Source organism: Callithrix jacchus, chromosome 5 (assembly GCF_049354715.1).
Source record: "Callithrix jacchus isolate 240 chromosome 5, calJac240_pri, whole genome shotgun sequence".
In the NCBI taxonomy this organism is placed as follows: domain Eukaryota; kingdom Metazoa; phylum Chordata; class Mammalia; order Primates; family Cebidae; genus Callithrix; species Callithrix jacchus.
In genome coordinates, this window is record NC_133506.1 from 154285188 (window position 1) to 154303768 (window position 18581).

Genomic DNA, 18581 nt, shown 5'->3' on the forward strand with positions numbered 1-18581 from the left:
TACATGTCTGCTAAGAGGCCTTAATTGCAGTAGTAATTTAATGGAGGAAAATCATATAATTCACATAAATTCTTTTGGTTATTTAATGACTTAAAAATTGTTAATTGTTAATATTCATGAGGACATTTAGCTATATTATATATATTTAGCTATTATATATATAATATATATATAGAGAGGGGAAAAGAGAGAAAGAGAGAGAGATGACAATGATAACTTTATATCTTTCACAAAGTATATTACCTTGACAGATGACAGCTCATGACTAGAGTTCAGAATAACTTTATTTTCCTTTGAAGATCTTCTAGTTGATATGTTGGGGGTTCTTGCCAGCTACAGCATCACTGTCAAGGAGTTGAAGCTTTTGTTCAGCATGCTTCGTGGAGAAAGTGGAATCTGGGTAAGCTGTGGTCAGAGGGAAAGGTATTCAGTATTAGTCCATTAATACTTAATGTTCAACAATTTGTCTCTAGAGAGCTATATACTTGAATTTATAATGAAAATTGCTTTCCTTTTAAATGATTTAGTAAATGTTTTGTAAATGATTTAAAAATAATTTTTATCTAGTTAGAAAACAGTCCAGTGGCTAACGTGGTATATTAAGAATGATTGCTAAATTTGTACAATGACATTTCTTTCTTCTGTTGTTTCCTCAGCCAAGACATGCAGTAAAGTTATTATCAGTTCTTAATCAGATGCCACAGAGACACGGTCCTGATACTTTTTTCAATTTCCCTGGTTGTAGTGCTGCGGTAAGTTTTAAATACATGTGCTGATTTTTATTTATTTATTTATTTTTAGGTCAACTTTAGTAAGGTTTAATTTATATATAACAAAATTTAACAGTTTAGAAAGTACAATTTGATGAGGTTTGAAGTCATACAACCACTACCAATGATTTGAACAATTTCGTCACTCCACAAAATTCCCTCGTGCCGGTTGGAAGACATTTCTCTCCACTCAGCCCGTTTCTTCTTACCTCTGATTTACTTTGTGTTCCTATAGTTTTGCCATTTCTAGATTGTCATATAAATAAAATCATACAGTATATAGTCTTTTTTTTTTTTTTGAGATGAAGCCTTGCTCTGTCACCCCAGCTGGAGTTTAGTGGTGCAATCTCATCTCACTGCAACCTCTGCCTCCTGGGTTCAGGCAATTCTCCTGCCTTAGCCTCTCAAGTAGCTGGGATTATTAGGTGTCTGCCACTGCATCTGGCTAATTTTTGTATTTTTAGTAGAGACGGGGTTTCATCATGTTGGCCAGGCTGGTCTCAAAACTCCTGATCTCCTGATCTGCCTGCCAAGGCCTCCTGATGTGCTGGGATTGAGCCTTTGTGCCCAGCCTGGTGTATAGTCTTTTGTGTGAGGCTTCTTTGATTTACCATGATGGTTCTGAGGTTTTCCATGTCATAGTTTTAATTACTGTTTTATTCTCGTCTTTTTCTTTTTGAGTAGTATTGCATTTTATGGATATACCACTCCTATCTATTTACTAGTTGATGGACTTTTGGGTTTCTAGTTTTGGGCTATTGTAAATAAAACTGCTGTGAACATTTGAACACAGGTCTTTCTATGGACATATGTTTTCTTATCTCTTAATTAAACACCTGAGTAAGATTGCTGGGTTTTCTGGTAACTGCCTGTTTACTTTCATGAGAAACTGTCTACTTGTTTTCTATATTAGAACATTGTACATTCCCATCAGCACTATGAGAGTCCCACTCGATCTGCATCCTAGACATTTTCAGTCTTTTAAATTTGAGGCATTGAAACAGTTATGTACAGTAGTCCTGCCTTATCCGTGGGGGATGTATGTTCTGTGACTGGCCTGGTGGATACCTGAAACTGTGGATGCTACTGAACTGTCTATATAATATATACTATGATTTTTTCTTCTACATACATACTTGTGATAAAGTTTAATTTACAAACTGGGCACAGTAAGAGATTAACAACAATAATAATAAAATAGAACTATTATAGCAATATATTGTAATAGAAGCTTTTTGAGTGTTGTTTCTCCCTCCCTCCCCTCCCTCATTGTCTCTCTCTCTCAAAATATCTTACTTTATTGTACTCACCTGTTTTTAGATTGTGGTTGACCATGAGTAACTGAAACCATGAAACCACAGATAAGAGGGGATCTACTGTAATGGTACCTCATCATAGTTTTAATTTTGCATTTTATTCATGACTGATGATGAACATTTTTCATGTGTTTATTGTTCATTCTTATATCTTCATTTGTAATGTTTCTGTTCAAATATTCTATTCATTTTAAAAAATTGGTTGCTTATTTTATTATCCTAAGAGTTTATTGTATATTTGGAAAGTAAGTTCATCTATTAGATAAAGGTAAAATATTTCCTTTTTTAAAAAGTCAAGAAAACTTATGTTGTTTGATAATAAAATGTTATTTATATTGTATGATAAAACTGCCTCAACTAATTGCTTAAACATTAAAATCTGAAAGGTTAATATATGGAAAATTTTGATTTGTAGGGTTTAACTTTTCATTTGAAATTGTGTGTGTATGTGTGTGTGTGTGCATGCCCGTATATATGTGTGTGTATGTATATGTGTATTTTTTGAACAGCAAGCACTTGTAAATCTTTGACTACTTTGATATTCATTGACCACCCAAGAGTGTTTTCTGTATCTTCAGTCATTATACTTGGAGTGTAGATTACATTCCTTACTCTTAAAGAACTCTGATGGCTAGACCCATGCAAATACAGCTGTTACAATAAGAGTTACAAATGGTACTGTAGATTTAGGTACTCAAAACTATGGGAATACAATTGAAAAGAGAAGCCAAGCTAGGTTAAAGTCCAGAAAAGATTCACAGATGAGGAACCTATTAGTCTGCTATTTAAGAATAATTGTGATTTTGTTGGAAGGAAGAATGATTTGAATAGAAGCAACATGATATATAGAAAGAGGAACTGTATAAGTGTATAAGAACAAGTGGAATAACTAGTATATTTAGGTGTCCTTTGGAATGTGGGGTTGGGTAGTAGAGGAAGATAAAATCAAAAGGGTTTGTTGGAGCCTTAGTATGTGGAAAGAGTCTTGTATAACCTGAAGAAATTTAAACTTTATTCTGAATCCCGAATCTTTTTTTATTCTTCTGAGACAGAGTTTTGCTCTTGTTGCCCAGGCTGGAGTGCAGTGGTGTGATCTTGGCTCATTGTAACCTCTGCCTCCTGGATTCAAGTGATTTTCCTGCCTCAGCCTCCCAAATAGCTGGGATTACAGGCATGCAGCACCATGCCCAGCTAATTTTGTAGTTTTAATAGAGATGAGGTTTCTTCATGGTGGTCAGGCTGGTCTTGAACTACCGACCTCAGGTGATCCACCTGCCTTGGCCTCCCAAAGTGCTGGGATTACAGGCATAAGCCACTGCGCCCAGCTTGAGTACCAGAGATTTTTTATAATGGAAGGTCCTTGTTGTGTTTGAGAAAGGCCATTATCAGCAACATGAAGGATCGGTTTTGGGAACAGATGAATTTTAAAATCATAATGGGTAATTATCTTTTATGTAGAATTTAGATAAAGTCTAGGAAACTAAATGTATCCATTCAGATGTTTATTGAAGTCAGGTGAAACAATAAGCTACCTTTTCGTTTATTCCTTAGAATGGCTGCATTTTACTTGATTGCTATTTTCAATGGAGTCTTACATGATTCCTTTTCTGCTTATGAATGGATCTGAATCCTTTTTGGTTATACATATCAGTTAAGTTTCTGAACAATAAATGTCATGCTTTGCCTTTCTTGGTTTCAATGTTGTTAGCATTTTGAGTATTATCTGTATTTCTTCAATGCTGATTCCATTAACCTTCTTGAGCTCATTTTGGCTTTAAACATTCAATCTCCTTTAACTAAATGGATTACTACTGAAAATGTAGCATAAACCATAGAAAACTGAAATTCTGAGGCTTACGTGTATGAGACTGTATACTGATAAAACTAGATGGGGACTTCTTGGAGTAAAGTCTGAAACCCCCTGTGTAACCTAGAGATAAAATCTGATTCACTGAGTATTTGAAAGTTGAATGCTTCTATAATCAACAAATGCTATTTAGGTGCACTTACATTGTTTTAATAAAATACTAGCTTTTATTTTTTAGATTTGTTCATATTTATACTTGATTGTTTTTCAGTCTGCAAAAGCCATATTTGACCTTAGCTACTATCACATTTCCTTTAACTGATACTTTTGTACCTTTTCTCATTGCCTTGTAGGCAATTGCCTTGCCTCCTATTGCAAAGTGGCCTTATCAGAATGGCTTCACCTTAAATACTTGGTTTCGTATGGATCCATTAAATAACATTAATGTTGATAAGGATAAACCTTATCTTTATTGGTAAGTAATATGTTTAATGTTAGTACTTTTTTCTTTAAGTACTTGAATTCTATAAATATGTAGTATCAAGGCAACTTAGGTAAAAGATATGCATGCTAAAACTATGAAGACACTGTAAAATAGTTTTATTTATGTATGTATGTATGCATGCATTTATTTTGCTATTGATTCTAGGTCATCCGCCTCCTGATTATCATTCTTTTTCATTTGCAGTTTAAGAGTCAAAGGTACAGACTTTCTGTCCCAGTTTCCTTCAGTGTGTATCAGTTGTGGAATTTTTAGTGAGGATTGCTGGTCCCTGAAGAAAATTCCAAACTTTTACCAGATTTCATTCATTTTATCTTTTTATTTACTTTGTTCTATGAGCATAACTGACATGTGCTTTAAAAATTTTAATAATATCTATGTAAGAAATTATAAGATTATTTAGTGTAGACAACTAGAGTGAGTTGATCAACCTAACAATGTGTTGATCTGTAAGGAGTGAAAGCTTGGTAATTTTAGAATTCCAGTTATGCACAGTATAGCATACTTACTGATAAGAACATCAAACATTCATTGATTGCCATACTGTATGCTGGGCATTTTGTTTACATACATGAATTTATTTAATACCTGCAATAATCCGAAATAAGACTACCTGTGTTCAAGTGCTGGCTTCACCACCTACTATTCACCCTGTACTTCCACTCTAAAATGAGGATAGTAATAGTGCCTATCTATCCCGTAGGATTTAATGAGAGAATCATATTTAAAGCTCTTTGTATAATTGCTGGCTCAGAAATGTGAACACAGAAATATGTGAGCTATTACTACATTCTATAAAATATTATATATGGATAATAATGAGAGTAAGTTTTAAATCAGCATCTGAACTTTCAGACATAAATGGGGTTGGACTTCAAAGTGGTCATTTGGGAGATCATACATTAATTTCAGTGGTACCTTCATTTTTCAATGATTAAACATTTTTCTACATGTTGATTAAATTTACAGCTCAGGGGAATGCTCCTCTAGAAGAAAACAACTGTATTTCATAGTTAAATCTTTTTTAAACTAAAAATGTACTGCTTTGCTCCATCATCAACTGCATTATTTATCAAAGCTGACTCTGACCAAGTTTGTTTTTTTTTCTTTTTAAATTTGTAAGCTATTTTCAAAGGTATACCAGAATTCGAGAGGAGGTTGTTATTTAAAATGTGAACTTTGTGTATATGTGTTCTATATTTGCTGATTGCAAATGGTCCTTAAAGGTAGATAAAGTCTACTTGGTGGGAGGATTTTGTTGGCAATTGATTTGTTTTTATGTATTTCTAAGATTTTAGGTTGAAATACTGAAGGCTTCCATAGTCTTTTATTTCCTAGTTTAAATTTCTTATCTTTAGTTATTTTAAACATTTTATATATTTTTTAGTTTGTATTTGCACATATTAAGCTCCTTCTATTGTCCAGGGAAATAAGTTTGATTTTTATAAGAATGTTTAATAGCCATTAGATGTTTAGTTCTTTTTATCAGAGGATATTATACTATGCTCAGTTTTTCTCGCAGTTTTCGTACTAGCAAAGGAGTTGGTTACTCTGCTCATTTTGTTGGCAACTGTTTAATAGTCACATCATTGAAGTCCAAAGGAAAAGGTTTTCAGCATTGTGTGAAATACGATTTTCAACCACGCAAGGTAGGTAAAAGTAAATATTTTTATAACTCGCCTGTTATGACAGAATTTTTAATTCACCTTTTATGACCTGTGTAGTACTCTCTTTCACTATTTTCCTATGCTTTTAATGGTTTTGTATTACCCATTTTCTTTTTACTTTATGTCTTATTTTTGTGTGCTATGAGATAAGTATTTGTTCTCTTATAGTGTATTTCTCACACTCTCTCATTATCTCAGTCTGATTTGTTCTTTGGCATTCCTTCGATAAATACTTATTACTTACTGAGTAACAGACACCATTTTAGGCACTAGGGATTTATAAATATTTGGCTTTTTAAAATAAGTTAAATGTTAAACCCCCAGATTAAGCAAGGCACAGATATTTTTTTGTAGGAGATTCACCTAATCCTAGTAGTTCTGAATCTTGTTTCCTGAGATTGAAGGTTTTGTTAATTTCTGAGGCTTTAATAATGCTGGCTTCAAGAAGAATGTTGCTATTGTTAGTTTTGGCTCAGGAAATGTGTCTTTACTTAATATCCCAAAGAATAGCAGAGACAAGGTCAAAGCACATTTAAAAACTGCTCTAAAGAGAAAATGCAGAGAAATGTGCAAGTATATAATTAGAAATTGTAAGAGATAATTCATTTATAATCAGGTGGCATTTTCTAGAGAGATTTTCCTGCCTGTGTACCATACTCCAACTTTGTGTCAGAGTAACGAACCATCTGAAAGTTCAGATGAAAGAAAACAAGGACAGAGTGCATAAGAGTTTCCATCACACATGTTTAAGGCTTTGTTCCCCTTGCAGGTTCAAGGTTCTTTCTTGGCTATATGACAGTTAGATTGTCAGCGTTTTTCAGGGCATACTGCCTTCTCCTAACAGAAATACTGCCTCACCCTTTGCGATTAAGGGTACTATCATAACCGTTATGACAAACCCAAATGTGGTGAGGGTGAGGTCTTTATTTCTCTTTGTATCTTTTTTTGTTTGTTTTCTTGTTGCTTGTGATCTGATGTGTGTCTTGTCATATACAGAAAAAAATATTATTTTGGATGGTATTTTCAAAAATTTGTTTTGATTTTACATGACTCTAATGAAAATATTTTCTTTATATTTAAAGGAAGCAATTGTGGTTTCTATTAAAGAATATCAATTTAACAATAATTCATTAACATATGCTTAGAAAATAGTTTAAAAAGCAATGATTCTGAATAAATGTATTCATTCATTATAACGGTATATCTTTATTTTTTAATACAAATTGATTATTTTAATGCAAATCCCATTGCCTTTGCTCTGGAAATTCTGTTTTATTAGAATTAAGGTGAGACCAAGATAGTTTGATAAAAGTGCCAAATTATTTTGAATTTCAGTGGAATTGATTAGAAGTACAGAGTGTTGGTATTATAATTTTCGTGGTAGGATTATGTATTTTTAACAAATACTCTAGGTAATTGTTCTCATCAGACAATTTTAGGAAACAGTTAAGAGTTTACATGCAAACAATTAGAGTGAAGTTATAACCAATGAAATTATCATTAACCAATAAAAAGTACTTTAACTCATTTGTTCTCACTTCTTCTATTTTATCTTTTCTTTACTCTTTACTTGTGGAAAACACATTCTCCTTTGTAACGTTCTCAATATGCAGTGATTCTAAGGGGTCTAATCAGGAACAGGGCCAGAGAATGATGTGGATTTTTAAAACTCTTCTGTGAAGGTTCTCATAAACCTTGAAAACTCATAAGTATTTGATTTTACTGTGTTTTAGTATTCAAAATAAGTTCTTTCTCTTGTTTCTTTCTTTCTTTAATTTTCCACAGATGTCCTAGCTAAGTTGTTGTTATCCTTCCCAACAAGATATTTACTGGCCTTTCAAAAAGAAATCATTACATTAAAACCTTTGCTTTCCCACTTCACCACTTACCGGCTTTTAGAACTTGTGGAGATGGATGTAAACGATTAGCATATTACCAAATAGGTAATATGTGCTCTAACATAATTAGCTACTATTGATATCATGCTGTACTTTTCTTATCTTCGACTTTAATTTGTAATATAAATCTTATGGAGTCTTAATATGGATCTTTTTTTTTTCTTATTCCTGGTCATGTCTTGCTTTTACAAATTTCTGTTTGAGTCTCAAACTAAATGCAGACTTTAATATATATATATATAATATCACTATGCACACATAGTTTCCAAGTTTATTTTTATTTTCATTAGTCAAAGTATATCAGGTCAAAAGTTAGGCTTTTGTTTTAACCATTCAAAAAGTCACTTGTGTCTGTTATCTATAGAGTACATTTTGATGTACCAAGGAAAGAGAAAAGTTACTTTTCTTGTAAATAAGTTCTATGGTCTTAAATGAGATCAGTTCATTAATTCATCAGTGCATTCATTTATCATTCATTTAATTTTATCATATATTATTGTTACAACCAAAAGATAACTGATAAATTCCAAATCTGATTAATTTTCCTCTATTAATTATCTTAAGTTAATGGTACCCTTACCCATCTAAGTGAAATTTGGAAGCCATCTTTGACTCCCCCTTTATATGTTAACACTTCTATCAGTTCCGTTAGTTAATTCCCATCCCCATTTTAAAATTATTGATGCTTCTGTCTTAGCTCAGCTGCTTATGGTGTCTTACCTAAACCTTTGCAGTAGTTCTTCAGTTTTCTGTTTATCCACACTTGCCGACCTATCTCACCTCCACATTGCTACCAGTTCTTTTCTTTAACTATAGAGCTGATCCTTTAACTTTCCTGCTCACAATTATTTAGTTATACCACATTATGCATAAAATGAAGGCCAGGTTCTTAAAAAAATCTGGTCTTTGCCTGTTTTTGTTTTTGTTTTTCTTGCTAAACCTACACACTGAGGAAAGTTTTGTCAAGCATCTGCTCTACCATACTAAGATTCTGCCTGGATTTTTTTCCCCCTTGTCTACTGAACAATTTGTTTTCATCCTTCAAGCTTAGTCTTATGGTTCAATTTATTCTTTAAGTGAATACTTCTATGATAGTCTTTCTTCTCTATTTGTCTTTTATTCCCTGTTACCTATAGTAATTACTTTTATTACTCCCAATTCTGTATTTTAGATATTCTCTATTGTTTTCATTGTTTCTTTAGTGAAACTTCCTTGAGTGCGTATCTGTTGTCTGTCCTTATATACCCATGATCCAAGGTTGGGGCAGGGTACTTGGCATAAAGTAGGCTGTCAATACATTATTTGAATGAATGAATGAATGATTCTGAAAGGTAAATAATAATCAACTTTAGTATAAACAAACCTCGTCATGAGGTTATAGTAGATGAAAATAAAATAGCATTTTAGTTAATGGTGTCTTATTTATGAGTACCAAATATTCAAGAGCTTATCTTCATAGTTTTCATACATTATCTATTTATAATATTCACAAGGAATCCATAAAGTAGGCATTATTATAACCCTTTTTCAGAGATGGAAGTAGGTTTAGATATGCTAAGTAATTTGCCAGAAGCCACAGAGCTAGTAACTTGGGAACCCAATTCATGTTGTTATGAAGTAAAATTAATCCTGCTCAGCACGTTATCTGGAGTAGTAAGAACTCAGTAAGTATTGTTTGAATGAGTACTTTTCTATAATAAGTATAGCAATAAGTATAATAATACATTTAGTATTCATCTTTGAGCAACTGTCTTTGAGCAAGAAATTTTTGTCTATATATATAAAAATTGTGTCTTCTGTGTTGTTTAGATAGCATTCTGGTTGAATATTTTCAAACTCAGTGAAGGTGTAATATGTGTAAACTTTAATTCTTACACGTGTAACATTCTGTAAGATTTTCCTTAAATTTATTTGAAGCTTATTTTTTATGGTTTCTTCTTGATAATTTAGTAATACTTAGAAACAGTTGTTAAATGACTACATTAACGGTTTTCTTTTCTGATTTTAATCAGTGCTAACATATATGTTGCTTTCTAATCAAGTGAAAGACTTAGTTTGCAATAAATTAATGATTACCTGGAATGAAAAGAACTTAATAAAGGATATGCATTTTATGTTTTTATTTATTTTGTATTATAAAATATATATATATTTAATTGTACCTTATGTTCTGGGGTACATGTGCAGATCATGCAGGATTGTTGCATAGGTACATATATGGCAGTGTGGTTTGCTGCCTCCATCCCCCCATCACCTATACCTGGCATTTCTCCTCATCTTATCCCTCCCCAACCTTCTCACCCCCTGCTGTCCCTCCCCAAGCCCCCACCAACAGACCCCAGGGTGTGATGCTTTCCTCCCTGTGTCCATGTGTTCTCATTGTTTAACACCCATCTGAGTGAGAACATGTGGTGTTTGATTTTCTGTTCTTGTGTCAGTTTGCTGAGAATGATGGTTTCCAGATTCATCCATGTCTCTACGAAGGACACAAACTCATCATTTTTTCTGGCTGCATAGTATTCCATGGTTTATATGTGCCACATTTTCCTTGTCCAGTCTATCATTGATGGGCATTTGGGTTGGTTCCAGTTCTTTGCTATTGTAAACAGTGCCATTATGAACATACGTGTGCATGTGTCTTTATAATAAAACAATTTATAATCCTTTGGATATGTATACCCAGTAATGGATTGCTGGGTCAAATGGAATTTTTGTTTCTAGGTCCTTGAGGAATCGATGCACTGTCTTTCACAATGGTTGAACCAGTTTACACTCCCACCAACAGTGTAAAAGTGTTCCTGATTCTCTACATCCTTTCAAGCATCTGTTGTCTCAAGATTTTTTGATGATCGCCATTCTAACTGGCGTGAGATGGTATCTCAATGTGGTTTTGATTTGCGTTTCTCTAATGACCAGTGATGATGAGCATTTTTTTCATATGTTTGTTGGCCTCATTTATCTCTTCTTCTGAAAAGTGTCTGTTCATATCCTTCGCCCACTTTTGAATAGGCTTGTTTGTTATTTTCTTGTAATTCTGCTTTAGTTCTTTGTAGATTCTGGATATTAGCCTTTTGTCAGATGGGTAGATTATAAAATTTTTTTCCCATTCTGTTGATTGGCATTCACTCTAATGATTGTTTCTTTTGCTGTGCAGAAGCTCTGGAGTTTAATTAGATCCCATTTGTCTATTTTGGCTTTTGTTGCCAATGCTTTTGGTGTTTTAGTCATGAAGTCCTTGCCTATACGTATATCCTGAATGGTTTTGCCTAGGTTTTCTTCTAGGGTTTCTATGGTGTTAGGTCTTATGTTTAAATCTTTACTCCATCTTGAGTTAATTTTTTATAAGGTGTCAGGAAGGAGTCCAGTTTCTGCTTTTTGAACATGGCTAGCCAGTTTTCCCAACACCATTTATTAAATAGGGAATCATTTCCCCATTGCTTGTTTTTGTCAGGTTTGTCAAAGATCAGATGGTTATAGATATGTGGCATTGCCTCCAAGACATCTGTTCTGTTCCGTTGATCTATATCTCTGTTTTGGTACCAGTGCCATGTTGTTTTGATTACTCTAGCCTTGTAGTATAGTTTCAAGTTACTTAGTGTGATGCCTCCAGCTTTGTTCTTTTTGCTTAGAATTGCCTTGACTATGCAGACTCTCTTTTGGTTCCATATGAAGTTTAAGGTTGTTTTTCCAGTTCTGTGAAGAGAGTGATTGGTAGCTTGATGGGGATAGCATTAAATCTATAAATTACTTTGGGCAGTATGGCCATTTTCACAATATTGATTCCTCCTAACCATGAGCATGGAATGTTTTTCCATCTGTTTGTGTCCTCTCTTATTTCATTGAGCAGTGGTTTGTAGTTCTCCTTGAAGAGATCCTTTACATCCTTTGTTAGTTGTATTCCTAGATATTTTATTCTCTATGTAGCAATTGTGAATGGGAGTTCGATCTTGATTTGGCTCTCTGTTATTCTTGTTATTGGTGTATAGGTAATGTGCTTGTGATTTTTGCACATTAATTTTGTATCCTGAGACTTTGCTGAAGTTGCTTATCAGCTTAAGGAGATTTTGGGCTGAGATGATGGGGTCTTCTAAATTTACAATTATGTCATCTGCAAATAGAGACAATCTGACTTCCTCTTTTCCTAACTGAATACCCTTTATTTCTTTCTCTTGGCTGATTGCCCTGGTCAGAACTTCCAATACTGTGTTGAATAGAAGTGGAGAGAGAGGGCATCCTTCTCTTGTTCCAATTTTCAAAGGGAATGCTTCTAGTTTTTGCCATTCAGTATGTTACTGGCTGTGGGTTGGTAATAAATAGCTCTTATTACTTTAGATATGTTCCATTGATATCTAATTTATTGAGAGTGTTTAGCCTAAAGTGCTGTTGACTTTTGTTGAAGGCCTTCTCTGCATCTATTGAGATAATCATGCGGTTTTTGTCTTTGGTTCTGTTTATGTGGTGAATTACATTTATAGACCTGTGTATGTTGAACCAGCCTTGCATCCCCATCATCACCATGCATATCGGCCTGAAGTTTTCTTTTTTTGTTGAGTCTCTGCTGGGTTTTGGTATCAAGATGATGTCGGTCTCATAAAATGATTTGGGAAGGATTCCCTCTTTTTGTATTGTTTGGAATAGTTTCAGGAGTGGTATCAGCTCCTCTTTGTATGTCTGGTAGAATTTGGCTGTGAACCCATCTGGACCTGGGCTTTTTTTTGGTTGGAAGGTTATTAATTGCTGCCTCAACTTAAGCCCTTGTTATTGGTCTCTTCAGGGTTTCAACTTCTTCCTGTTTTAGACTTGGGAGGGTGCAAGTCTCTAGGAATTTATCCATTTCTTCCAGGTTTACTGGTTTTGTATGCATAGAGTTGTTTGTAGGAATCTCTGATGGTGGTTTATATTTCTGTGGAATCGGTGGTGATAACCCCTTTATTGGTTTTTATTGCATCTATTTGATTCTTCTCTCATTTCTTTTTTTATCAATCTGGCTAGGAGTCTGTCTATTTTGTTGATCTTTTAAAAAACCCAGCTTCTGGATTTATTGATTTTTTGAAGGGTTTTTTTGTATCTCTGTCTCCTTCAGTTCTGCTCTGATCTTAGTTATTTTTTGTCTTCTGCTAGCTTTTGAGTTTTTTTGATCTTGCTCTTCTAGCTCTTTCAATTTTGATGATAGGGTGTTGATTTTAGATCCTTCCTTGCTTCTCATTTGGGTATTTATTGCTATATATTTTCCTCTAGATACTGCTTTAAAGGTGTCCCAGAGTTTCCAGTACATGTGCCTTCCTTCTTGGTTTCAAAGAACATCTTTATTTCTGCCTTCATTTCATTGTTTATCCAGTTGACATTCAGGAGCCAATTGTTCAGTTTCCTTGGTTGTATGGTTCTGAGTTAGTTTCTTAATCCTGAATTCTAATTTGATTGCACTGTGGTCTGAGAGACTGTTTATGATTTCTGTTCTTTTGCATTTCCTGAGGAGTGATTTTTTTCTATTTATATGGTCAATTTTAGAGTAGGTGTGATATGCTGTGGAGAAGAATGTATATTCTGTGGATTTGGGGTGGAGAGTTCTGTAGATGTCTATTAGGTCCACTTGCTCCAGGTCTGAGTTCAAGCCCTGGATATCCTTGTTAATTTTCTGTCTGGTTGATCTGTCTAATATTGACAATGGAGTGTTAAAGTCTCCCACTATTACTGTGTGGGAGTCTAAGACTCTTTGTAGGTCGTTAAGGACTTGCTTTATGTATCTGGGTGCTCCTGGATTGGGCATTTATATATTTAGGATTGTTAGCTCTTCTTGTTGCATTGATCCTTTTACTATTATGTAATGCCCTTCTCTGTCTCTTGATCATTGTGTTGGCTTAAAGTCCATTTTATCAGAGACTAGGATTGCGACTCCTGCTTTTTTTGCTCTTGATTTGCTTGGTAAATCTTCCTTCACCCCTTTATTTTGAGCCTATGTGTGTCCTTGCACGTGAGATGGGTTTCCTGGATACAGCACACCAATGAGTTTTGACTTTTTACCCAATTTGCCAGTCTGTATCTTTTGATTGGGGCATTTAACCCATTTACATTTAAGGTTAATATTGTTATGTCTGAATTTGATCTTGCCATTTTGATGCTAGCTGGTTGTTTTGCCTGTTAGTTGATGCAGTTTCTTCACTGTGTCAATGGTCTTTACCATTTGGTACATTTTTGAAGTGGCTGGTACTGGTTGTTTCTTTCCATGTTTAGTGCTTCTTTCAGGAGTTCTTGTAAGGCAGGCCTGTGGGTTACAGAATCTCTCAGCAATTCCTTGTCTGTAAAGGATTTTATTTCTTCTTCACTTATGAAACTTAGTTTGGCTGGATATGAAATTCTAGGTTGAAAATTGTTTTCTTTAAGGATGTTGAATATTGGTCCCACTCTCTTCTGGCTTGTAGGGTTTCTGCTGAGAGATGTGATGTGAGTGTGATGGCCTTCTCTTAGTGGGTAACCCAACCTTTCTCTCTGGCTGCCCTTAGCATTTTTCCCTTCATTTCAACCCTGGTGAATCTGACGATTATGTGCCTTCAGGTTGCTCTTCTTGAGGAATATCTTTGTAGTGTGTTCTGTATTTTCTGAATTTGAATGTTGGCCTGTCTTGCTAGGTTGGAGAAGTTCTCCTGGATAATATCCTGACGAGTGTTTTCCAGCTTGGATTCATTCTCTTCATCACATTCAGGTACGCCTATCAAGTGTAGATTAGGTCTTTTCACATAATCCCATATTTCTTGGAGGCTTTGTTCATTTCTTTTCACTCTTTTTTTCTCTAATCTTGCCTTCTCATTTTATTTCATTGGTTGATTTTCAATCTCTGATATCCTATCTTCTGCTTGGTTGATTCAGCTATTGAAATTTGTGTATGCTTTGCAAAGTTCTTGTGTTGTGTTTTACAGCTCTATCATATCATTTATATTCTTCTCTAAGCTATTTATTCTTGTTAGCGTTTCATCTAATCTTTTTTCAGTGTTCTTAGTTTCTTTGCATTGGGTTAGAACGTGTTCTTTTAGCTCAGAGAAGTTTGTTAGTACTCACCCTCTGAGGACTGTTTCTGTCAATGCATCAGACTCATTCTCCATCTAGCTTTGTTCCTTTGTTGGTGAGGAGTTGTGATCCCTTGGAGGAGGAGCAGCATTCTGGTTTTGGCTGTTTTCATCCTTTTTGCGCTGATTTCTTTCCAGCTTCTTGGATTTATCTACCTGTGGTCTTTGTAGTTGGTGACTTTTGGATGAGGTCTCTGAGTGGACATCCTTCTTGTTGATGCTGAAGCTATTTCTGTCTTTTCGTTTTCCTTTTAGCAGTCAGGACCCTATGCTGCATGACTGTTGGATGTCAACCCCAGACCCTGCTTGCCTGGGAATCACCCATGCAGGCTGCAGAACAGTATGGGCTGCAGCTGGTTTCCTCTTCTGTTTTCTTTGTCCCAGAAGGGTACCTGCCAGATATCAGCCTGAGCTCTCCTTTATGGGGTGTCTGTTTGGATATACGGGGACTGGAGAGCTGCTTGAGGTGACAGTCTGTCCCTTATAGGAGCTCAAGAGCTGTGCTGGGAGCTCCGTTGTTCTGTTGAAAGCTGCTGGGCAGGTATGTTTAAGTTTGCTGCAGTGGAACTCATAACTGCCTCTTTTCCTGGGTGCTCTGCCCTGGGAAGGTGGGGCTTTATTTATAAGTTCCTGTGATGCTGCTCCCTTTTTTCAGAGATGCCCTGCCCAGCAAGGTCTTTCAGCAGAGGTATTGCTGAGCTGTCATGGGCTCTGCCCAGCTGCTGTTTGAACTTCTGTGTGGTTTTGTTTACAGAGGTATGGTTAGAAATTCCTTGGTAATGGATGTCTGCCTCAGTAATGGCAGAATGCCTTGGTAATGGTGGATTGCCTAAATAATGGTGGATTGCCTCAGTAATGGCAGATGCCCTTCCTCCCACTAAGCTGGACCATTCTGGGTCCAGCTGCACTTGTGTGAAACTCTCAATCCAGAGCTTTTCAAATTGCTGGTCTTTGTGGGGCTGGGACCCGCTGAGCCAGATTACCTGGCTCCCTGTTTCAGCCCCCTCTTTTTCAGTTAAATGGGCAGCTCTGTCTCCCAGGCATTCCAGGTGCCACTTGAAATGACCACCCAGATTTGTTTGAGTTTTTGTGTGGAAACCCACAGCACTGGCTGAAACAGCCATGCTGGAAAGTCATGGCACTGTTTGGCCTGGGAATCTCCTGGTCTGTGGGCAGTAAGAACTTGTTTGGAAATGTGGTGATCACTCACCCTCAGTGTTGTTCTCACTGCGAACTGTACTCCAGAGCTGTTCCTGTTTGGCCATGTTTGCTCTCTCAGTATATGCATTTTAGACAGCTAAATGGCATGACCTGACCTTGCTTTTATAGAGGCACACTGTTATTTTGTATTATTGCCTTTTTGGAGTTCTTTAACACACAGTTTTTTTTTTGAGACAGTCTTGCTCTGTCACTCAGGCTAGAGTACAGTGGTGCAATCTTGGCTCACTGCAACCTCTGCCTTCCAGGGTTCAAGTGATTCTTGTGTCTCAGCTTCCTGAGTAGCTGGGATTATAGGCACATGACATGATGCCTGGTTAATTTCTGTATTTTTACTAGAGACAGCATTTTACCATGTTGGCCAGGCTGGTCTCCAACTTCTGAGCTCAGTTGATCTGCCCACATTGGCCTCCCAAATTGCTGGGATTATAGGCATGAGCCACTGTGCGCAGCCTATTTTTAATTTCTAAATTGAAATGAACAAAATTGAATTTTGCTCAAAGTATTTTAGATACCTTGAAATAACTAATATTTTAGTGATTAAAGATGATTATTATAACTTTTAATTTCTCAAAATATATAGGAAATAATTGAGTAGTGTATTTAAATAATCTGCAGAACAAAGTTTGTATTTTATATTTTGGTGGGAGAGAGAAACCAGACTGATTTCACCCCCTTAACTTCAGGAAGCATACTTGTTCAAATGTTTATAAATCATTTGTATTTGTCCACACTTTATAAAAAACATTTCTACATTCTCATTTTAGGCTGTTAACTCTCAAGAGAATAAAGGTTGTTTCAGAAATGAAATCATCCATTTTAAAATAGATACTTAAAATGCTTTCTGATACTAGTAAATATAAAATGGGCACTCAGTGAACTCATTTACTGATTCTTAATAAATGTTCACAAATTATTAAGTTATTTAATGTATAATTATCACTGGATTTACTAAATCTAAATTGTGAAATTGATATTAATTAAATCTTACTATAAATGCTAAAATGTTGTTTCTTTGGCAGATCTTTCCTGATGACGCAGTCCAAAACAGACTACTAGTTTATTCTTTTTCCCTTTATACTGTTTTTTTCTGCTCACTATAATTGCCACGATTTATAATTATGTTTGTTTAATTGTGTCACGTGTATTTCTTATTTTTTGAGATGGAGTTTCGCTCTTGTTACCCAGGCTGGAGTGCAATGGCGTGATCTCGGCTCACTGCAACCTCCGCCTCCCGGGTTCAGGCAATTCTCCTGCCCCAGCCTCCTGAGTAGCTGGGATTACAGGCACGCGCCACCATGCCCAGCTAATCTTTTTGTATTTTTAGTAGAGACGGGGTTTCACCAGTGAATTTCTTTTACTAGCTCATAAATTGTAGGAGAACTGGTCAGCCTCGGCTATCTGCAGTGCCTGTCACAATGTAAATTTTAAATGAAGGAACACAAATAAGTTGTATTTCCGCAATTTTGGATCTTGGTATAGTGGAAGGACTATCACTCTGGAGGTCAAGGGGTTGTAATTTTCTCTTCTCCATGAATATTCTTTATGCCACTTCTACCATCTGTGAAATGAGAGATGGGAAGGGGGGGACCTTGAGGAAGTGGTATTAGATGATCATTATTAGTCTTGCCAGCATATTCTGGTAGGGTTTTATGAAAGTTATAATTGCATTTTAGACCATAAGAACCAAACATACATATTAATGTATTTAATTTTTTTTTATTTAAGTGGTACATGATCAGCATTGTCCACATTTACAATCGATGGAGGAACAGTGAAATTCGGTGTTATGTTAATGGACAACTGGTATCTTATGGTGATATGGCTTGGCATGTTAACACAAATGATGTAAGTATTTTTCTGTCTGTGTTTTAATGTGTTTGAGAGTGTGATCTATCATTACAATATGAATTGAATAATTGGTAGAAACTTAAAACTTGGAAAGTTTATTCTTTTTATTAAATGAGTCTTTTATTGTTAAAGTTTGTATAAGAAAGTTGCTAAAAGACATGATTAGTGGTAGAAAAATAGGAACATTTGTCCAGAGTTTTCAATTTTTTAGATCAAAAACCATGAATCCAGTATTCTGTTTTTTCCAGCATCGCTAAAAAGTGTGGTTTACCACTTATTTAGATATGGAAAGAAGACCCTAAACAGAAATATAACATATAGTCACTATTATTAATTACATAGTGATACATACTATGGAGGAAAAAAATAAGTGGGGTTACAGAAAATGTAGGTGTAAGGAAGGGAGAGGCCAGATGGTCCAGAGATGATTTCAGTAGGAGTTAAGGAAAGCAAGGTATGTGGGTAACTTATTCTATTCAGTGGGAACAGTG

The 18581-nt window shown here is 35.3% G+C and overlaps 1 protein-coding gene across 13 annotated transcripts in view; it reads left to right on the forward strand.

Moving 5' to 3' along the window:
- Positions 1-18581, forward strand: part of NBEA (neurobeachin) — a 730940-nt gene that overhangs the window by 99620 nt on the left and 612739 nt on the right. For 12 of the 13 annotated variants that reach the window (XM_078375287.1, XM_078375291.1, XM_078375289.1 and 9 more), the window contains exons 3-7: positions 300-400; positions 657-752; positions 4247-4368; positions 5918-6044; positions 17968-18087. In XM_078375287.1, coding sequence (XP_078231413.1) covers positions 300-400; positions 657-752; positions 4247-4368; positions 5918-6044; positions 17968-18087 — 566 coding nt within the window. Of the gene's footprint in view, positions 1-297; positions 401-656; positions 753-4246; positions 4369-5917; positions 6045-17967; positions 18088-18581 lie in introns of those variants that run through there. The other variant, XM_078375300.1, reaches the window with a different exon arrangement.